This window comes from Coregonus lavaretus (genome assembly GCF_964263955.1).
Source record: "Coregonus lavaretus genome assembly, contig: HAP1_SCAFFOLD_689, whole genome shotgun sequence".
Lineage (NCBI taxonomy): Eukaryota > Metazoa > Chordata > Actinopteri > Salmoniformes > Salmonidae > Coregonus > Coregonus lavaretus.
Genome location: NW_028165939.1, coordinates 254656 through 276980, shown reverse-complemented (window position 1 = coordinate 276980; position 22325 = coordinate 254656). Strand labels below are relative to the sequence as shown.

The 22325-nt window shown below is 47.7% G+C and overlaps 1 protein-coding gene across 1 annotated transcript in view; it reads right to left on the bottom strand.

Moving 5' to 3' along the window:
- Positions 1-2383: 2383 nt before the first annotated feature.
- The window catches only part of LOC311115273 (omega-amidase NIT2-like), a gene marked incomplete at its 3' end in the record, with an annotated part of 32357 nt that continues 12415 nt past the window's right edge, over positions 2384-22325 (bottom strand). Inside the window, exons 7-9 of the mRNA XM_084190469.1 lie at positions 21590-21668; positions 3354-3452; positions 2384-2439 (exon numbers count right to left, since the gene is read on the bottom strand). Of these exons, the coding sequence (XP_084046595.1) occupies positions 2384-2439; positions 3354-3452; positions 21590-21668 (234 nt within the window). The remainder of the gene's footprint in view (positions 2440-3353; positions 3453-21589; positions 21669-22325) is intronic.

Here is a 22325-nt window from a genome sequence, read left to right as displayed (position 1 = left end):
CTATAACAAATATATTTACTACGACATTAGCAAGAACCGCCACATCCTCAGCCGGCTAATCCAGTGTGTGAAGTTTTGCGGAGTGTTTGAGTTAGCTTTGCGAGGCAAAGATGAAACTGAGGGCTCCACCAACCCTGGTAAGCCAACACTTTTGAGATCAGTCAATAAATGCTTCTGGTATTGACTTATATGCTGCCCCTGTCTTCATGTTGTTGCTGGACATATCTTTTTTAAAATGTGTGTAGGTCACCTAAATCATCAGAAAAATTGCCCCCCCTGAGAATTTTTTCAGGAGCCGCCACTGGTCACAGTGGATATTAGTGCTGGTTCAAACTACAGTTACGTTAGTCACAGTGGATATTAGTGCTGGTTCAAACTACAGTTACGTTAGTCACAGTGGATATTAGTGCTGGTTCAAACTACAGTTACGTTAGTCACAGTGGATATTAGTGCTGGTTCAAACTACAGTTACGTTAGTCACAGTGGATATTAGTGCTGGTTCAAACTACAGTTACGTTAGTCACAGTGGATATTAGTGCTGGTTCAAACTACAGTTACGTTAGTCACAGTGGATATTAGTGCTGGCTCAAACTACAGTTACGTTAGTCACAGTGGATATTAGTGCTGGTTCAAACTACAGTTACGTTAGTCACAGTGGATATTAGTGCTGGTTCAAACTACAGTTACGTTAGTCACAGTGGATATTAGTGCTGGTTCAAACTACAGTTACGTTAGTCACAGTGGATATTAGTGCTGGCTCAAACTACAGTTACGTTAGTCACAGTGGATATTAGTGCTGGTTCAAACTACAGTTACGTTAGTCACAGTGGATAATAGTGCTGGTTCAAACTACAGTTACGTTAGTCACAGTGGATATTAGTGCTGGTTCAAACTACAGTTACGTTAGTCACAGTGGATAATAGTGCTGGTTCAATGCCCACAGATTATAGAGTAGTTTGCCTATTCCTCTCTAATGTGGCCAATATCAAAACGACCCAGAAAGAATCTGATGGAAAGGTTTGTTTTTATTTTTATCGCAATAAAAGTTCCAGAACTACAGAACCACTCACAAAGAGGTTTAGGACCACTCAACCACACTGAACCACTCACAAAGAGGTTAAGGACCACTCAACCACACTGAACCACTCACAAAGAGGTTTAGGACCACTCAACCACACTGAACCACTCACAAAGAGGTTAAGGACCACTCAACCACACTGAACCACTCACAAAGAGGTTAAGGACCACTCAACCACACTGAACCACTCACAAAGAGGTTAAGGACCACTCAACCACACTGAACCACTCACAAAGAGGTTAAGGACCACTCAACCACACTGAACCACTCACAAAGAGGTTTAGGACCACTCAACCACACTGAACCACTCACAAAGAGGTTTAGGACCACTCAACCACACTGAACCACTCACAAAGAGGTTAAGGACCACTCAACCACACTGAACCACTCACAAAGAGGTTAAGGACCACTCAACCACACTGAACCACTCACAAAGAGGTTAAGGACCACTCAACCACACTGAACCACTCACAAAGAGGTTAAGGACCACTCAACCACACTGAACCACTCACAAAGAGGTTAAGGACCACTCAACCACACTGAACCACTCACAAAGAGGTTAAGGACCACTCAACCACACTGAACCACTCACAAAGAGGTTAAGGACCACTCAACCACACTGAACCACTCACAAAGAGGTTAAGGACCACTCAACCACACTGAACCACTCACAAAGAGGTTAAGGACCACTCAACCACACTGAACCACTCACAAAGAGGTTAAGGACCACTCAACCACACTGAACCACTCACAAAGAGGTTAAGGACCACTCAACCACACTGAACCACTCACAAAGAGGTTAAGGACCACTCAACCACACTGAACCACTCACAAAGAGGTTAAGGACCACTCAACCACACTGAACCACTCACAAAGAGGTTAAGGACCACTCAACCACTCTGAACCACTCACAAAGAGGTTAAGGACCACTCAACCACACTGAACCACTCACAAAGAGGTTAAGGACCACTCAACCACACTGAACCACTCACAAAGAGGTTAAGGACCACTCAACCACACTGAACCACTCACAAAGAGGTTAAGGACCACTCAACCACACTGAACCACTCACAAAGAGGTTAAGGACCACTCAACCACACTGAACCACTCACAAAGAGGTTTAGGACCACTCAACCACACTGAACCACTCACAAAGAGGTTAAGGACCACTCAACCACACTGAACCACTCACAAAGAGGTTAAGGACCACTCAACCACACTGAACCACTCACAAAGAGGTTAAGGACCACTCAACCACACTGAACCACTCACAAAGAGGTTTAGGACCACTCTGGCACCACTCACCAATGTCTGCGTAAACAACAGCCTCTTCAGACCCTGCCTTAGATATCACCTCTCCCCTGTCATGATAGATGTTACCGTTATAAATGCTTTCAATCACATCACACATCCAATAAAACACATTCTGTACACAGGACATGACTGGCACCTACAGGAAATACAGTGTGATTACAGACACTGCACGTGGCATTACACACTACAGTATGTGCTGTCTAGTACTCACCAGGGGCTAACGACAGTGCTGTGACCCCAGACTCTCCTTAGTACTCACCAGGGGCTAACGACAGTGCTGTGACCCCAGACTCTCCTTAGTACTCACCAGGGGCTAACGACAGTGCTGTGACCCCAGGCTCTCTAGTACTCACCAGGGGCTAACGACAGTGCTGTGACCCCAGACTCTCCTTAGTACTCACCAGGGGCTAACGACAGTGCTGTGACCCCAGGCTGTCTAGTACTCACCAGGGGCTAACGACAGTGCTGTGACCCCAAGCTGTCTAGTACTCACCAGGGGCTAACGACAGTGCTGTGACCCCAGGCTCTCCTTAGTACTGACCAGGGGCTAACGACAGTGCTGTGACCCCAGGCTCTCTAGTACTCACCAGGGGCTAACGACAGTGCTGTGACCCCAGGCTCTCCTTAGTACTCACCAGGGGCTAACGACAGTGCTGTGACCCCAGGCTCTCTAGTACTCACCAGGGGCTAACGACAGTGCTGTGACCCCAGACTCTCCTTAGTACTCACCAGGGGCTAACGACAGTGCTGTGACCCCAGGCTCTCTAGTACTCACCAGGGGCTAACAACAGTGCTGTGACCCCAGACTCTCCTTAGTACTCACCAGGGGCTAATGACAGTGCTGTGACCCCAGGCTCTCTAGTACTCACCAGGGGCTAACGACAGTGCTGTGACCCCAGGCTCTCTAGTACTCACCAGGGGCTAACGACAGTGCTGTGACCCCAGGCTCTCTAGTACTCACCAGGGGCTAACGACAGTGCTGTGACCCCAGGCCACGTAGGAGGCTGTCTCATCTCTGGCAGGGGAAGCTGTGGCCACGTACACCTGGTTATCAACCGCCCTGGTAGGGAGACAGACAGACCGACAGGAGTCTGAGTTAAAGACCACACACAGCAGTGAATGTTGCTCTACCGTTCATCTGCCATCTGTCTGCCGTTCATTCGGCGTGGTGAGTTTTAGGGACCACCCGCTGGTGGACGTCTGACTGCTAACATTTTTGCGCAATTCAAGTTGAATTTGTCACATGCACAAGTACAGTGAAATGCTTAACTTGCAAGCCCTACCCAACAGCGCAGTATTCAATATCAAAATAGTAGAACTATTACAAAAAACTAAAAACAAACATTTAATAACAAACAGGAGAAATAATAAATAAAAGAGGAAGCTATATACAGGGTCTGGGTCTGGGTCTGGGTCAGGGTCAGTACCAAATTTGCAGAGAAAGACACTGGTAGATACTGTTTGTACATGTAGCCAGGGGTTAGGAGAAAGACACTGGTAGATACTGTTTGTACATTTTACATTTTACATTTTAGTCATTTAGCAGACGCTCTTATCCAGAGCGACTTACAGTTAGCACATACATTATTTTATCGAACCCACAACCCTGGCGTTGCAAACGCCATGCTCTACCAACTGAGCTACATCCCCTGCCGGCCATTCCCTCCCCTACCCTGGACGACGCTGGGCCAATTGTGCGCCGCCCCATGGGTCTCCCGGTCGCGGCCGGCTACGACAGAGCCTGGATTCGAACCAGGATCTCTAGTGGCACAGCTAGCACTGCGATGCAGTGCCTTAGACCACTGCGCCAGGGGTTAGGAGAAAGACACTGGTAGCAGGATAAATAATAATAGTAAACAGTATGGCAGCAGCACAAGTGTTGGTGTGTGTGTATTTGAGTCTGTGGGTGTTAGTGTGAGTCTGTGGGTGGTATTGTGAGTCTGTGGGTGTTAGTGTGAGTCTGTGGGTGTTAGTGTGAGTCTGTGGGTGTTAGTGTGAGTCTGTGGGTGTTAGTGTGAGTCTGTGGGTGTTAGTGTGAGACTGTGGGTGTTAGTGTGAGACTGTGGGTGTTAGTCCGTGGGTGTTAGTGTGAGTCTGTGGGTGTTATTGTGTGTGGGTGTTATTGTGAGTGTGTGGGTGTTAGTGTGTGGGTGTTAGTGTGAGGGTGTTAGTGTGAGTGTGTGGGTTTTAGTGTGAGTCTGTGGGTGTTAGTGTGAGACTGTGGGTGTTAGTGTGAGTCTGTGGGTGTTAGTGTGAGACTGTGGGTGTTAGTGTGAGACTGTGGGTGTTTGTGTGAGTCTGTGGGTGTTAGTGTGAGACTGTGGGTGTTAGTCCGTGGGTGTTAGTGTGAGTCTGTGGGTTTTAGTGTGAGTCGGTGGGTGTTAGTGTGAGTCTGTGGGTGTTTGTGTGAGACTGTGGGTGTTTGTGTGAGACTGTGGGTGTTAGTCCGTGGGTGTTAGTGTGAGTCTGTGGGTGTTTTTGTGTGTGGGTGTTATTGTGAGTGTGTTAGTGTGAGTGTGTGGGTGTTAGTGTGAGTCTGTGGGTGTTAGTGTGAGTCGGTGGGTTTTAGTGTGAGTCTGTGGGTGTTAGTGTGAGTCTGTGGGTGTTTGTGTGAGTCGGTGGGTGTTTGTGTGAGTCGGTGGGTGTTAGTGTGAATCTGTGGGTGTTAGTGTGAATCTGTGGGTGTTAGTGTGAGTGTGTAAGTGTTAGTGTGTGGGTGTTAGTATGAGTCTGTGGGTGTTAGTGTGAGTGTGAGTGTGTAGGTTTTAGTGTGAGTCTGTGGGCGTTAGTGTGTGGGTGTGAGTGTGTGGGTGTTATTGTGAGTGTCTGGGTGTTATCGTGAGTCTGTGGGTGTTAGTGTGAGTCTGTGGGTGTTATTATGAGTGTCTGGGTGTTATCGTGAGTCTGTGGGTGTTAGTGTGAGGGTGTGGGTGTTAGTGTGAGACTGTGGGTGTTAGTGTGAGTCTGTGGGTGTTAGTGTGAGTGTGTGGGTGTTAGTGTGAGTCTGTGGGTGTTAGTGTGAGTCTGTGGGAATTAGTGTGAGTCTGTGGGTGTTAGTGTGAGTCTGTGGGTGTTATTGTGTGTGGGTGTTATGGTGAGTGTGTGGGTGTTAGTGTGTGGGTGTAAGTGTGAGGGTGTTAGTGTGAATGTGTGGGTTTTAGTGTGAGTCTGTGGGTGTTAGTGTGAATCTGTGGGTGTTAGTGTGAGTGTGTAAGTGTTAGTGTGTGGGTGTTAGTGTGAGTCTGTGGGTGTTAGTGTGAGTGTGTAGGTTTTAGTGTGAGTCTGTGGGCGTTAGTGTGTGGGTGTGAGTGTGTGGGTGTTATTGTGAGTGTCTGGGTGTTATCGTGAGTCTGTGGGTGTTAGTGTGAGTCTGTGGGTGTTATTGTATGTAGGTGTTATTGTGAGTGTGTGGGTGTTAGTGTGTGGGTGTTAGTGTGAGGGTGTTAGTGTGAGTGTGTGGGTTTAAGTGTGAGTCTGTGGGTGTTAGTGTGAGTCTGTGGGTGTTATTGTGAGTGTGTGGGTGTTAGTTTGTGGGTGTTAGTGTGAGTGTGAGTCTGTTGGTGTTAATGTGAGTCTGTGGGTGTTAGTGTGAGTCTGTGGGTGTTAGTGTGAGTCTGTGGGTGTTAGTGTGAGTCTGTTGGTGTTAATGTGAGTCTGTGGGTGTGAGTGTGAGTCTGTGGGTGTTAGTGTGAGTCTGTGGGTGTTAGTATGAGTGTGAGTCTGTTGGTGTTAATGTGAGTGTGTGGGTGTTAGTGTGAGTTTGTGGGTGTTAATGTGAGTCTGTGGGTGTTATTGTGTGTGGGTGTTATTGTGAGTGTGTGGGTGTTAGTGTGTGGGTGTTAGTGTGAGGGTGTGGGTTTTAGTGTGAGTGTGTAAGTGTTAGTGTGAGTGTGTGGGTGTTAGTGTGAGTGTGTAAGTGTTAGTGTGAGTGTGTGGGTGTTAGTATGAGTCTGTGGGTGTTAGTGTGTGGGTGTGAGTGTGTGGGTGTTATTGTGAGTGTCTGCGTGTTATCGTGAGTCTGTGGGTGTTAGTGTGAGGGTGTGGGTGTTAGTGTGAGGGTGTGGGTTTTAGTGTGAGTCTGTGGGTGTTAGTGTGAGTCTGGGTGTTAGTGGGAGTGTGTAAGTGTTAGTATGAGTCTGTGGGTGTTAGTGTGAGTCTGTGGGTGTTAGTGTGAGTCTGTGGGAATTACTGTGAGTCTCTGGGTGTTAGTCCGTGGGTGTTAGTGTGAATCTGTGGGTGTTAATGTGAGTGTGTGGGTGTTAGTGTGAGTATGTGGGTGTTAGTGTGAGTCTGTGGGTGTTAGTGTGAGTCTGTGGGTATTAGTGTGAATCTGTGGGTGTTAGTCCGTGGGTGTTAGTGTGAATCTGTGGGTGTTAATGTGAGTGTGTGGGTGTTAGTGTGAGTATGTGGGTGTTAGTGTGAGTCTGTGGGTGTTAGTCCGTGGGTGTTAGTGTGAATCTGTGGGTGTTAGTGTGAGTCTGTGGGTGTTAGTGTGAGTCTGTGGGAATTACTGTGAGTCTGTGGGTGTTAGTCCGTGGGTGTTAGTGTGAATCTGTGGGTGTTAATGTGAGTGTGTGGGTGTTAGTGTGAGTATGTGGGTGTTAGTGTGAGTCTGTGGGTGTTATTGTGAGACTGTGGGTGTTAGTGTGAGTGTGTGGGTGTTAGTGTGAGTATGTGGGTGTTAGTGTGAGACTGTGGGTGTTAGTGTGAGTCTGTGGGTGTTAGTGTGAGTCTGTGGTTGTTAGTGTGAGTCTGTGGGTGTTAGTGTGAGTCTGTGGGTGTTATTGTGAGTCTGTGGGTGTTAGTGTGAGACTGTGGGTGTTAGTGTGAGTCTGTGGGTGTTTGTGTGAGACTGTGGGTGTTAGTGTGAGTCTGTGGGTGTTAGTGTGAGTCTGTGGGTGTTTGTGTGAGACTGTGGGTGTTAGTGTGAGTCTGTGGGTGTTTGTGTGAGTCTGTGGGTGTTAGTGTGAGTCTGTGGGTGTTATTGTGAGTCTGTGGGTGTTAGTCTGAGTCTGTGGGTGTTAGTGTGAGTCTGTGGGTATTAGTGTGAATCTGTGGGTGTTAGTCCGTGGGTGTTAGTGTGAATCTGTGGGTGTTAATGTGAGTGTGTGGGTGTTAGTGTGAGTATGTGGGTGTTAGTGTGAGTCTGTGGGTGTTAGTCTGAGTCTGTGGGTGTTAGTGTGAGTCTGTGGGTATTAGTGTGAATCTGTGGGTGTTAGTCCGTGGGTGTTAGTGTGAATCTGTGGGTGTTAATGTGAGTGTGTGGGTGTTAGTGTGAGTATGTGGGTGTTAGTGTGAGTCTGTGGGTGTTATTGTGTGTGGGTGTTATTGTGAGTGTGTGGGTGTTAGTGTGTGGGTGTTAGTGTGAGGGTGTTAGTGTGAGTCTGTGGGTGTTAGTGTGAGCCTGTGGGTGTTAGTGTGGGTGTGTGGGTGTTATTGTGAGTGTGTGGGTGTTAGTGTGAGTCTGTGGGTGTTAGTGTGAGTGTGTGGGTGTTATTGTGAGTGTGTGGGTGTTAGTGTGAGGGTTTTAGTGTGAGTCTGTGGGTGTTAGTGTGAATGTGTGGGTGTTAGTATGAGTCTGTGTGTGGGTGTGAGTGTGTAGGTGTTATTGTGAGTGTCTGGGTGTTATCGGGAGTCTGTGGGTGTTAGTGTGAGTCTGTGGGTGTTAGTCTGAGTCTGTGGGTGTTTTTGTGAGACTGTGGGTGTTTGTGTGAGACTGTGGGTGTTAGTGTGAGTCTGTGGGTGTTAGTCTATGGGTGTTAGTGTGAGTCTGTGGTTGTTAGTGTGAGTCTGTGGGTGTTAGTGTGAGTCTGTGGGTGTTAGTGTGAGTGTGTGGGTGTTAGTGTGAGTGTGTGGGTGTTATTGTGGGTGTGTGGGTATTAGTGTGGGTGTTCGTGTGTGGGTGTTAGTGTGAGTCTGTGGTTGTTAGTGTGAGTGTGTGGGTGTTAGTGTGTGGGTGTTAGTGTGAGGGTGTTATTGAAATTGAGCTAGCTTGTTGCTACCTGTACAGCTACTAGTAAACAATAGCTGGAACGACCTAGCGAACAGACGCGAACTGGCTGAGTCAATTCAGTGGCTAGCTTTGCACTTGGCTAGCTAATAGTAGCTGCTAGGGGTAAGTCATAACCTACATTTGTGTTTTGTTTTTTACATATTGATAGCCCGAGTCGTTCAGGGAATTCGGGACATGGGTGACTAGTTAACGTTAGTTTGGCTCTCTCTGTGTGTTCGTGCCGTTCGTGCTGCGCCTAGGTAGCTAGCTGAGTTAGTCTATTCATAGAAACATTGAACCGCTGTAGTTTACAACAATTATAGTTTCTGAGGTGGAAGTTGGGAGAGTTATATTTGGGAGTTGTGGTGAGGGAGGCCCGCTCTCTCCTTTCCCAGATGTTTAGTTCATTTCATTCCGATCTCCTCTGCATTATTGTAGCCATTTGCTGCAGCCTGTCAACTATGCCTCTGCCTATCCCTGTTCTCTCCTCTCCGCACAGGCTACACAAACGCCTCACACCGCGTGGCTGCTGCCTCTCTAACCTGGTGGTCCCTGCACGCACCACTCACCTGGAGTTCCAGGTCTCAGGCAGCCTCTGGAACTGCCGTTCTGCTGCCAACAAGGCAGACTTCATCCCAGCCTATGCTACCCTCCAATCCCTCGACTTCTTGGCGCTGACGGAAACATGGATTACCACTGAAAACACTGCTACTCCTACTGCTCTCTCCTCGTCTGACCATGTGTTCTCGCATACCCCGAGAGCATCTGGTCAGCGGGGTGGTGGCACTTAAGCTTAATATCCTTGTCATCTATCGCCCTCCAGGTTCCCTTGGAGAGTTCATCAATGAGCTTGACGCCTTGATAAGCTCCTTTCCTGAGGATGGCTCACCCCTCACAGTTTTGGGGGATTTCAACCTCCCTACGTCTACATTTGACTCATTTCTCTCTGCCTCCTTCTTTCCACTCCTCTCCTCTTTTGACCTCACCCTCTCACCGTCCCCCCCTACTCACAAGGCAGGCAATACGCTTGACCTCATCTTTACTAGATGCTGCTCTTCTACTAATCTCACTGCAACTCCCCTCCATGTCTCCGACCACTACTTTGTATCCTTTTCTCTCTCGCTCTCCTCCAACACTACTCACTCTGCCCCTACACAGATGGTAATGCGCCGCCGCAACCTTCGCTCTCTCTCTCCCACTACTCTCTCCTCTTCCATCCTATCATCTCTTCCCTCTGCTCAATCCTTCTCCCTCCAATCTCCTGATTCTGCCTCCTCAACCCTCCTCTCCTCCCTTTCTGCATCCTTTGACTCTCTGTGTCCCCTATCCTCCCGGCCGGCTCGGTCCTCCCCTCCAGCTCCGTGGCTTGATGACTCATTGCGAGCTCACAGAACAGAGCTCCGGGCAGCGGAGCGGAAATGGAAGAAAACTAAACTCCCTGCCGACCTGGCATCTTTTCACTCCCTCCTCTCTACATTTTCTTCATCTGTTTCTGCTGCTAAGGCCACTTTCTACCACTCTAAATTCCAAGCATCTGCCTCTAACCCTAGGAAGCTCTTTGCCACATTCTCCTCCCTGCTGAATCCCCCCCCCCCCCCCCTCCTCCCTCTCTGTGGATGACTTTGTCAACCACTTTGAAAAGAAGGTTGACGACATCCGATCCTCGTTTGTTAAGTCTAATGATACTGCTGATCCTGCTCACACTGCCCTACCCTATGCTTTGACTTCTTTCTCCCCTCTCTCTCCAGATAAAATCTTGCGTCTTGTGACTGCAGGCCGCCCAACAACCTGCCCGCTTGACCCCATCCCCTCCTCTCTTCTCCAGACCATCTCCGGTGATCTTCTCCCCTACCTCACCTCGCTGATCAACTCATCCTTGACCGCTGGCCATGTCCCTTCCGTCTTCAAGAGAGCGAGAGTTGCACCCCTTCTCAAAAAACCAACACTCGATCCCACTGATGTCAACAACTACAGACCAGTATCCCTTCTTTCTTTTCTTTCCAAAACTATTGAGCGTGCCGTCTTTAGCCAACTCTCTTGCTATCTCTCTCAGAATGACCTTCTTGATCCAAACCAGTCAGGTTTCAGGACTGGTCATTCAACTGAGACTGCTCTTCTCTGTGTCACGGAGGCTCTCCGCACTGCTAAAGCTAACTCTTTCTCCTCTGCTCTTGTCCTTCTAGACCTGTCTGCTGCCTTTGATACTGTGAACCATCAGATCCTCCTCTCCACCCTCTCCGAGCTGGGCATCTCCGGCGTGGCTCACTCCTGGATTGCGTCCTACCTGACCGGTCGCTCCTACCAAGTGGCGTGGCGAGAAGCTGTCTCCGCACCACGTGCTCTCACCACTGGTGTCCCCCAGGGCTCAGTTCTAGGCCCTCTCCTATTCTCCCTATACACCAAGTCACTTGGCTCTGTCATATCCTCACATGGCCTCTCCTATCATTGCTACGCTGACGATACACAACTAATCTTCTCCTTTCCCCCTTCTGATAACCAGGTGGCGAATCGCATCTCTGCATGTCTGGCAGACATATCAGTATGGATGACGGATCACCACCTCAAGCTGAACCTTGGCAAGACGGAGCTGCTCTTCCTCCCGGGGAAGGACTGCCCGTTCCATGATCTCGCCATCACGGTTGACAACTCCGTTGTGTCCTCCTCCAGAGTGCGAAGAGCCTTGGCGTGACCCTGGACACCCCCTGTCGTTCTCCGCTAACATCAAGGCGGTAACCCGATCCTGCAGGTTCATGCTCTACAACATTCGGAGAGTACGACCCTGCCTTACACAGGAAGCGGCACAGGTCCTAATCCAGGCACTTGTCATCTCCCGTCTGGATTACTGCAACTCGCTGTTGGCTGGGCTCCCTGCCTGCGCCATTAAACCCCTACAACTCATCCAGAATGCCGCAGCCCGTCTGGTGTTCAACCTTCCCAAGTTCTCTCACGTCACCCCGCTCCTCCGCACACTCCACTGGCTTCCAGTTGAAGCTCGCATCAGTTACAAGACCATGGTGCTTGCCTATGGAGCTGTGAGGGGAACGGCACCTCCGTACCTTTAGGCTCTGATCAGTCCCTACACCCAAACGAGGGCATTGCGTTCATCCACCTCTGGCCTGCTGGCTCCCCTTCCTCTGCGGAAGCATAGTTCCCGCTCAGCCCAGTCAAAACTGTTCGCTGCTCTGGCACCCCAATGGTGGAACAAGCTCCCTCACGACGCCAGGACAGCGGAGTCACTCACCACCTTCCGGAGACATTTGAAACCCCACCTCTTTAAGGAATACCTGGGATAGGATAAAGTAATCCTTCTACCCCCCCCCCCCCCCCCCCTAAAAAAAAATAATAATAATTGTGAAGTGGTTATCCCACTGGCTATAGGGTGAATGCACCAATTTGTATGTCGCTCTGGATAAGAGCGTCTGCTAAATGACGTAAATGTAAATGTAAATGTTAGTGTGAGTGTGAGTATGTGGTTGTTAGTGTGAGTCTGTGGGTGTTAGTGTGAGTGTGCGGGTGTTATTGTGTGTGGGTGTTAGTGTGAGTGTATGGGTGTTAGTGTGTGGGTGTTAGTGTGAGGGTGTTAGTGTGAGTGTGTGGGTTTTAGTGTGAGTCTGTGGGTGTTAGTGTGAGTCGGTGGGTGGGTGTTAGTGTGAGTATGTGGGTGTTTATGTGAGACTGTGGGTGTTATAGTGAGTATGTGGGTGTTAGTGTGAGCCTGTGGGTGTTATAGTGAGTATGTGGGTGTTAGTGTGAGTATGTGGGTGTTATTGTGAGTGTGTGGGTGTTATTGTGAGTGTGTGGGTGTTATTGTGAGTGTGTGGGTGTGGGTGTTATGTATGAAAATGTATGCACTCACTAACTGTAAGTCGCTCTGGATAAGAGCGTCTACTAAATGACTAAAATGTAAATGTGTTAGTGTGAGTCTGTGGGTGTTAGTGTGAGTCTGTGGGTGTTAGTGTGTGGGTGTTAGTGTGAGGGTGTTAGTGTGAGTGTGAGTCTGTGGGTGTTAGTGTGAGTCTGTGGGTGTTAGTGTGAGTGTGTGGGTGTTATTGTGAGTGTGTGGGTGTTAGTGTGAGTCTGTGGGTGTTATTGTGAGTGTGTGGGTGTTAGTGTGTGGGTGTTAGTGTGAGGGTGTTAGTGTGAGTGTGAGTCTGTGGGTGTTAGTGTGAGTCTGTGGGTGTTAGTGTGAGTGTGTGGGTGTTAGTGTGTCTGTGGGTGTTAGTGTGTGTCTGTGGGTGTTATTGTGAGTGTGTGGGTTTAAGTGTGAGTCTGTGGGTGTTAATGTGAGTCTGTGGGTGTTATTGTGTGTGGGTGTTATTGTGAGTGTATGGGTGTTAGTGTGTGTGTGTTAGTGTGAATCTGTGGGTGTTAGTGTGAGTGTGTAAGTGTTAGTGTGAGTGTGTGGGTGTTACTATGAGTCTGTGGGTGTTGGTGTGTGGGTGTGAGTGTGTGGGTGTTATTGTGAGTGTCTGGGTGGTATTGTGAGTCTGTGGGTGTTAGTGTGAGTCTGTGGGTGTTATAGTGAGTATGTGGGTGTGTGCTAGTGTGAGTGTAGGGTGTGGGTGTTAGTCTGTGGGTGTTAGTGTGAGTCTGTGGGTGTTAGTGTGAGTCTGTGGGTGTTAGTGTGAGTCTGTGGGTGTTTGTGTGAGTCTGTGGGTGTTTGTGTGAGTCTGTGGGTGTTAGTGTGAGTCTGTGGGTGTTAGTGTGAGTCTGTGGGTGTTTGTGTGAGTGTGTGGGTGTTATTGTGAGTGTGTGAGTGTTATTGTGAGTGTGTGGGTGTTATGTATGAAAATGTATGCACTCACTAACTGTAAGTCGCTCTGGATAAGAGCGTCTACTAACTTACTAAAATGTAAATGTGTTATTGTGAGTCTGTGGGTGTTAGTGTGAGTCTGTGGGTGTTAGTGTGTGGGTGTTATTGTGAGTGTGTGGGTGGGTGTTATCGTGAGTGTGTGGGTGTTAGTGTGAGTCTGTGGGTGTTAGTGTGAGTCTGTGGGTGTTAGTGTGAGTCTGTGGGTGTTAGTGTGAGTCTGTGGGTGTTAGTGTGAGTCTGTGGGTGTTAGTGTGAGTATGTGGGTGTTAGTGTGAGTATGTGGGTGTTATAGTGAGTATGTGGGTGTTAGTGTGAGTGTGTGGGTGTTAGTGTGAGACTGTGGGTGTTTGTGTGAGACTGTGGGTGTTTGTGTGAGACTGTGGGTGTTTGTGTGAGACTGTGGGTGTTTGTGTGAGACTGTGGGTGTTAGTGTGAGTCTGTGGGTGTTATAGTGAGTATGTGGGTGTTAGTGTGAGTGTGTGGGTGTTTATGTGAGACTGTGGGTGTTTGTGTGAGACTGTGGGTGTTTGTGTGAGACTGTGGGTGTTTGTGTGAGACTGTGGGTGTTTGTGTGAGACTGTGGGTGTTAGTGTGAGTCTGTGGGTGTTATTGTGAGTGTGTGGGTGTTATTGTGAGTGTGTGGGTGTTATTGTGAGTGTGTGGGTGTGGGTGTTATGTATGAAAATGTATGCACTCACTAACTGTAAGTCGCTCTGGATAAGAGCGTCTACTAAATGACTAAAATGTAAATGTGTTATTGTGAGTCTGTGGGTGTTATTGTGAGTCTGTGGTTGTTAGTGTGAGTGTGTGGGTGTTAGTGTGAGTGTGTGGGTGTTAGTGTGAGTGTGTGGGTGTTAGTGTGAGTCTGTGGGTGTTATTGTGAGTGTGTGGGTGTTAGTGTGAGTGTGTGGGTGTTAGTGTGAGTGTGTGGGTGTTAGTGTGAGTCTGTGGGTGTTATTGTGAGTGTGTGGGTGTTAGTGTGAGTGTGTGGGTGTTAGTGTGAGTGTGTGGGTGTTAGTGTGAGTCTGTGGGTGTTATTGTGAGTGTGTGGGTGTTAGTGTGTGGGTGTTAGTGTGAGGGTGTTAGTGTGAGTGTGAGTCTGTGGGTGTTAGTGTGAGTCTGTGGGTGTTAGTGTGAGTGTGTGGGTGTTAGTGTGTCTGTGGGTGTTAGTGTGTGTCTGTGGGTGTTATTGTGAGTGTGTGGGTTTAAGTGTGAGTCTGTGGGTGTTAATGTGAGTCTGTGGGTGTTATTGTGTGTGGGATAAAGTAATCCTTCTACCCCCCCCCCCCCCCCCCCCCTAAAAAAAAATAATAATAATTGTGAAGTGGTTATCCCACTGGCTATAGGGTGAATGCACCAATTTGTATGTCGCTCTGGATAAGAGCGTCTGCTAAATGACGTAAATGTAAATGTAAATGTTAGTGTGAGTGTGAGTATGTGGTTGTTAGTGTGAGTCTGTGGGTGTTAGTGTGAGTGTGCGGGTGTTATTGTGTGTGGGTGTTAGTGTGAGTGTATGGGTGTTAGTGTGTGGGTGTTAGTGTGAGGGTGTTAGTGTGAGTGTGTGGGTTTTAGTGTGAGTCTGTGGGTGTTAGTGTGAGTCGGTGGGTGGGTGTTAGTGTGAGTATGTGGGTGTTTATGTGAGACTGTGGGTGTTATAGTGAGTATGTGGGTGTTAGTGTGAGCCTGTGGGTGTTATAGTGAGTATGTGGGTGTTAGTGTGAGTATGTGGGTGTTATTGTGAGTGTGTGGGTGTTATTGTGAGTGTGTGGGTGTTATTGTGAGTGTGTGGGTGTGGGTGTTATGTATGAAAATGTATGCACTCACTAACTGTAAGTCGCTCTGGATAAGAGCGTCTACTAAATGACTAAAATGTAAATGTGTTAGTGTGAGTCTGTGGGTGTTAGTGTGAGTCTGTGGGTGTTAGTGTGTGGGTGTTAGTGTGAGGGTGTTAGTGTGAGTGTGAGTCTGTGGGTGTTAGTGTGAGTCTGTGGGTGTTAGTGTGAGTGTGTGGGTGTTATTGTGAGTGTGTGGGTGTTAGTGTGAGTCTGTGGGTGTTATTGTGAGTGTGTGGGTGTTAGTGTGTGGGTGTTAGTGTGAGGGTGTTAGTGTGAGTGTGAGTCTGTGGGTGTTAGTGTGAGTCTGTGGGTGTTAGTGTGAGTGTGTGGGTGTTAGTGTGTCTGTGGGTGTTAGTGTGTGTCTGTGGGTGTTATTGTGAGTGTGTGGGTTTAAGTGTGAGTCTGTGGGTGTTAATGTGAGTCTGTGGGTGTTATTGTGTGTGGGTGTTATTGTGAGTGTATGGGTGTTAGTGTGTGTGTGTTAGTGTGAATCTGTGGGTGTTAGTGTGAGTGTGTAAGTGTTAGTGTGAGTGTGTGGGTGTTACTATGAGTCTGTGGGTGTTGGTGTGTGGGTGTGAGTGTGTGGGTGTTATTGTGAGTGTCTGGGTGGTATTGTGAGTCTGTGGGTGTTAGTGTGAGTCTGTGGGTGTTATAGTGAGTATGTGGGTGTGTGCTAGTGTGAGTGTAGGGTGTGGGTGTTAGTCTGTGGGTGTTAGTGTGAGTCTGTGGGTGTTAGTGTGAGTCTGTGGGTGTTAGTGTGAGTCTGTGGGTGTTTGTGTGAGTCTGTGGGTGTTTGTGTGAGTCTGTGGGTGTTAGTGTGAGTCTGTGGGTGTTAGTGTGAGTCTGTGGGTGTTTGTGTGAGTGTGTGGGTGTTATTGTGAGTGTGTGAGTGTTATTGTGAGTGTGTGGGTGTTATGTATGAAAATGTATGCACTCACTAACTGTAAGTCGCTCTGGATAAGAGCGTCTACTAACTTACTAAAATGTAAATGTGTTATTGTGAGTCTGTGGGTGTTAGTGTGAGTCTGTGGGTGTTAGTGTGTGGGTGTTATTGTGAGTGTGTGGGTGGGTGTTATCGTGAGTGTGTGGGTGTTAGTGTGAGTCTGTGGGTGTTAGTGTGAGTCTGTGGGTGTTAGTGTGAGTCTGTGGGTGTTAGTGTGAGTCTGTGGGTGTTAGTGTGAGTCTGTGGGTGTTAGTGTGAGTATGTGGGTGTTAGTGTGAGTATGTGGGTGTTATAGTGAGTATGTGGGTGTTAGTGTGAGTGTGTGGGTGTTAGTGTGAGACTGTGGGTGTTTGTGTGAGACTGTGGGTGTTTGTGTGAGACTGTGGGTGTTTGTGTGAGACTGTGGGTGTTTGTGTGAGACTGTGGGTGTTAGTGTGAGTCTGTGGGTGTTATAGTGAGTATGTGGGTGTTAGTGTGAGTGTGTGGGTGTTTATGTGAGACTGTGGGTGTTTGTGTGAGACTGTGGGTGTTTGTGTGAGACTGTGGGTGTTTGTGTGAGACTGTGGGTGTTTGTGTGAGACTGTGGGTGTTAGTGTGAGTCTGTGGGTGTTATTGTGAGTGTGTGGGTGTTATTGTGAGTGTGTGGGTGTTATTGTGAGTGTGTGGGTGTGGGTGTTATGTATGAAAATGTATGCACTCACTAACTGTAAGTCGCTCTGGATAAGAGCGTCTACTAAATGACTAAAATGTAAATGTGTTATTGTGAGTCTGTGGGTGTTATTGTGAGTCTGTGGTTGTTAGTGTGAGTGTGTGGGTGTTAGTGTGAGTGTGTGGGTGTTAGTGTGAGTGTGTGGGTGTTAGTGTGAGTCTGTGGGTGTTATTGTGAGTGTGTGGGTGTTAGTGTGAGTGTGTGGGTGTTAGTGTGAGTGTGTGGGTGTTAGTGTGAGTCTGTGGGTGTTATTGTGAGTGTGTGGGTGTTAGTGTGAGTGTGTGGGTGTTAGTGTGAGTGTGTGGGTGTTAGTGTGAGTCTGTGGGTGTTATTGTGAGTGTGTGGGTGTTAGTGTGTGGGTGTTAGTGTGAGGGTGTTAGTGTGAGTGTGAGTCTGTGGGTGTTAGTGTGAGTCTGTGGGTGTTAGTGTGAGTGTGTGGGTGTTAGTGTGTCTGTGGGTGTTAGTGTGTGTCTGTGGGTGTTATTGTGAGTGTGTGGGTTTAAGTGTGAGTCTGTGGGTGTTAATGTGAGTCTGTGGGTGTTATTGTGTGTGGGTGTTATTGTGAGTGTATGGGTGTTAGTGTGTGTGTGTTAGTGTGAATCTGTGGGTGTTAGTGTGAGTGTGTAAGTGTTAGTGTGAGTGTGTGGGTGTTACTATGAGTCTGTGGGTGTTGGTGTGTGGGTGTGAGTGTGTGGGTGTTATTGTGAGTGTCTGGGTGGTATTGTGAGTCTGTGGGTGTTAGTGTGAGTGTGTGGGTGTTAGTGTGAGTCTGTGGGTGTTAGTGTGAGTCTGTGGGTGTTTGTGTGAGTCTGTGGGTGTTAGTGTGAGTCTGTGGGTGTTTGTGTGAGTCTGTGGGTGTTAGTGTGAGTCTGTGGGTGTTTGTGTGAGTCTGTGGGTGTTTGTGTGAGACTGTGGGTGTTAGTGTGAGACTGGGTGTTTGTGTGAGACTGTGGGTGTTATTGTGAGTGTGTGGGTGTTATTGTGAGTGTGTGAGTGTTATTGTGAGTGTGTGGGTGTTATGTATGAAAATGTATGCACTCACTAACTGTAAGTCGCTCTGGATAAGAGCGTCTACTAACTTACTAAAATGTAAATGTGTTATTGTGAGTCTGTGGGTGTTAGTGTGAGTCTGTGGGTGTTAGTGTGTGGGTGTTATTGTGAGTGTGTGGGTGTGGGTGGGTGTTATCGTGAGTGTGTGGGTGTTAGTTTGAGTCTGTGGGTGTTATTGTGAGTGTGTGGGTGTTAGTGTGAGTCTGTGGGTGTGGGTGTTAGTGTGAGTCTGTGGGTGTTAGTTTGAGTCCGTGGGTGTTAGTGTATTTGTATTTATTATGGATCCCCATTAGTTCCTGCCAAGGCAGCAGCTACTCTTCCTGGGGTCCAGCAAAATTAAGGCAGTTATACATTTTAAAAACATTACAATACATTCATAACAGATTTCAGTGTGTACCCTTAGGCCTCTACTCTACTACCACATGTCTATAACACAAAATCCATGTGTACGTGTGTGTATAGTGCGTATGTTATCATGTGTTTGTATGCATGTGTCTATGTTTGTGTTGCTTCACAGTCCCCGCTGTTCCATAAGGTGCATTTGCATCTGTTTATTAAATCTAATTTTACTGCTGGCATGAGTTACTTGATGTGGAATAGAGTTCCATGTAGTCATGGCTCTATGTAGTACTGTGCACCTCCCATAGTCTGTTTTGGACTTGGGGACTGTGAAGAGACCTCTGGTGGCATGTCTTGTGGGGTATGAGCCAGGAGAGATTGAGATGCATATTATTAATGTTAGCTCTCTGTGTACATCCAAGACCAGCCGTGCTGCCCTGTTCTGAGCCAATTGCTATTTTCCTAAGTTCCTCTTTGTGGCACCTGACCACATGACTGAACAGTAGTCCAGGTGCCACAAAACTAGGGCCTGTAGGATCTGCCTTGTTGATAGTGCTGTTAAGAAAGCAGAGAATCGCTTTATTATAGACAGACTTCTCCCCATCCTAGCTACTGTTGTATCAATATGTTTTGACCATGACAGTTTACAATCCAGGGTTACTCCAAGCAGTTTAGTCTCCTCAACTTGATCAATTTCCACATTATTCATGATTAAAATGATTCGTCCCAAATACAATGCTTTTAGTTTTTTAAATATTTAGGACTAACTTATTCCTTGCCACCCATTCTGAAACTAACTGCAGCTCTTTGTTAAGTGTTGCTGTCATTTCAGTCGCTGTGGTAGCTGACGTGTATAGTGTTGAGTCATCCGCATACATAGACACACTGGCTTTACTCAAAGGCATGTCGTTAGTAAAGATGGAAAAAAGTAAGGGGCCTAGACAGCTGCCCTGGGGAATTCCTGATTCTACCTGGATTTTGTTGGCGAGGCTTCCATTAAAGAACACCCTCTGTGTTCTGTTAGACAGGTAACTCTTTATCCACAATATAGCAGGGGGTGTAAAGCCATAGTTTCAGATATAGCAGGGGGTGTAAAGCCATAGTTTCAGATATAGCAGGGGGTGTAAAGCCATAGTTTCAGATATAGCAGGGGGTGTAAAGCCATAGTTTCAGATATAGCAGGGGGTGTAAAGCCATAGTTTCAGATATAGCAGGGGGTGTAAAGCCATAGTTTCAGATATAGCAGGGGGTGTAAAGCCATCGTTTCAGATATAGCAGGGGGTGTAAAGCCATAGTTTCAGATATAGCAGGGGGTGTAAAGCCATAGTTTCAGATATAGCAGGGGGTGTAAAGCCATAGTTTCAGATATAGCAGGGGGTGTAAAGCCATCGTTTCAGATATAGCAGGGGGTGTAAAGCCATAGTTTCAGATATAGCAGGGGGTGTAAAGCCATAGTTTCAGATATAGCAGGGGGTGTAAAGCCATAGTTTCAGATATAGCAGGGGGTGTAAAGCCATAGTTTCAGATATAGCAGGGGGTGTAAAGCCATAGTTTCAGATATAGCAGGGGGTGTAAAGCCATAGTTTCAGATATAGCAGGGGGTGTAAAGCCATCGTTTCAGATATAGCAGGGGGTGTAAAGCCATAGTTTCAGATATAGCAGGGGGTGTAAAGCCATAGTTTCAGATATAGCAGGGGGTGTAAAGCCATAGTTTCAGATATAGCAGGGGGTGTAAAGCCATAGTTTCAGATATAGCAGGGGGTGTAAAGCCATAGTTTCAGATATAGCAGGGGGTGTAAAGCCATCGTTTCAGATATAGCAGGGGGTGTAAAGCCATAGTTTCAGATATAGCAGGGGGTGTAAAGCCATAGTTTCAGATATAGCAGGGGGTGTAAAGCCATAGTTTCAGATATAGCAGGGGGTGTAAAGCCATAGTTTCAGATATAGCAGGGGGTGTAAAGCCATAGTTTCAGATATAGCAGGGGGTGTAAAGCCATAGTTTCAGAATGGGTGGCAAGGAATAAGCTGGGTCAAATCATTTACTAAACCCTAAACCTCGACTACATCTTGTAATAACTAATGTGGAAATTGATCAAGTTGAGGAAACTAAATTGCTTGGAGTAACCCTGGATTGTAAACTGTCATGGTAAAAACATATTGATACAACAGTAGCTTAGATGGGGAGAAGTCTGTCCATAATAAAGTGCTGCTCTGCATTCTTAACAGCACTATCAACAAGGCAGGTCCTACAGGCTCTAGTTTTGTCACACCTGGACTACTGTTCAGTCGTGTGGTCAGGTGCCACAAAGAGGAACTTAGGAAAATGTAAATTGGTTCAGAACATGGCAGCACGGCTGGCCCTTGGATGTACACAGAGAGCTAACATTAATAATATGCATGTCAATCTCTCCTGGCTCAAAGTAGATGAGAGATTGACTTCATCACTACTTGTATTTGTGAGAGGTTTTGACATGTTGAAAGCACAGAGCTGTCTGTTTAAACGACTAGCACACAGCTCAGACACCCATGCATACCCCACAAGACATGCCACCAGAGGTCTCTTCACAGTCCCCAAGTCCAGAACAGACTATGGGAGGCGCACAGTACTACATAGAGCCATGACTACATGGAACTCGATTCCACATCAGGTAACTGATGCAAGCAGTAGAAACAAATTAAAAAAACAGATAAAAATACAAGTTATGGACTGTGAAGCAACACAAACATGCAGACACACACATGATAACATACGCTCTATACACACACATACTCATGGATTTTGTGTTGTAGATATGTGGTAGTGGTGGAGTAGGGGCCTGAGGGCACACACTATGGTATAACTGCCTTGATTTAGCCTGAACCCAGGAAGAGCCTTGATGCATCGGTAACGCCTTCCAGACGGGAGCATGGAGAACAGTCCATGTCTTGGGTGGCTGGAATCTTTTGCAATTCTTCAGGCCTTTCTCAGACACCGCCTGACATGTACGTCCTGGATGGCTGGTAGCTCACCCCCAGGGATGTGGTGGGCCGTCTGCACCACCTGGATGGCTGGGAGCTCACCCCCAGTGATGTGGTGGGCCGTCTGCACCACCTGGATGGCTGGGAGCTCACCCCCAGGGATGTGGTGGGCCGTCTGGGAGCTCACCCCCAGTGATGTGGTGGGCCGTCTGCACCGCCTGGATGGCTGGGAGCTCACCCCCAGGGATGTGGTGGGCCGTCTGCACCGCCCTCTGTAGGGCCTTCCGGTCGCGGACCCCATACCAGATGCTGATACAACCAGTCAGGATGTTCTCGACATGTAGAATCGGTTTGCAAATTACGGCTGGCACTCTGTTCAGGGATGCTAAGTACTCTCGGCCAGCAAACACTACCGGTGTGTCCTTTAGGATGGCATAATACTAACGGTGTGGGCAGAAGAGAGCCAGAGAGCCGGACACAGCAAATGGTTTTAAAATGGAAAATTACTTCATAGAAACTGGTTTCATAAACCTTTGGTCTTCTAAGATGTTCACCAACCTTCCTCTCTGCAGCAGTTCCCAGTGGGCCGGCCCGGTGGTCATGTTGAATGCTCCAGGGTAGACCAACAGCTGACATCCTGATGGAAGACAGATAACCATGACAACAACAACATCCTCACTATCCAGGTCTGCCCACTGTTCATTCATTGCAACTTCAATACATTCCCTTACTCATATTTGTTTTTATATACAGCGCTTTTGGAAAGTATTCAGATCCCTTGACTTTTCCCACATTTTGTTACGTTACAGCCTTATTCTAAAATGGATTAAATAATTTTTTCCCCTCATCAATCTACACACAATACCCCATAATGACAAAGCAAAAACAGGTTTTTAGAAATGTTTGCACATTTATTAAAAATAAAAAACAGATATTCAAGTATTCAAACCCTTTACTCAGTACTTTGTTGAAGCACCTTTGGCAGCGATTACAGCCTTGAGTCGTCTTGGGTATGACGCTACAAGCTTGGAACACCTGTATTTGGGGAGTTTCTCCCATTCTTCTCTGCAGATCCTTTCAAGCTCTGTCAGGTTGGATGGGAGCGTCACTGCAGAGCTATTTTCAGGTCTCTCCAGAGATGTTCGATCGGGTTCAAGTCCGGGCTCTGGCTGGGCCACTCAAGGACATTCAGAGACTTGTCCCGAAGCCACTCCTGTGTTGTCTTGTTGGAAGGTGAACCTTCGCCCCAGGTGAACCTTCACCCCAGTCTGAGGTCCTGAGCACTCTGGAGCAG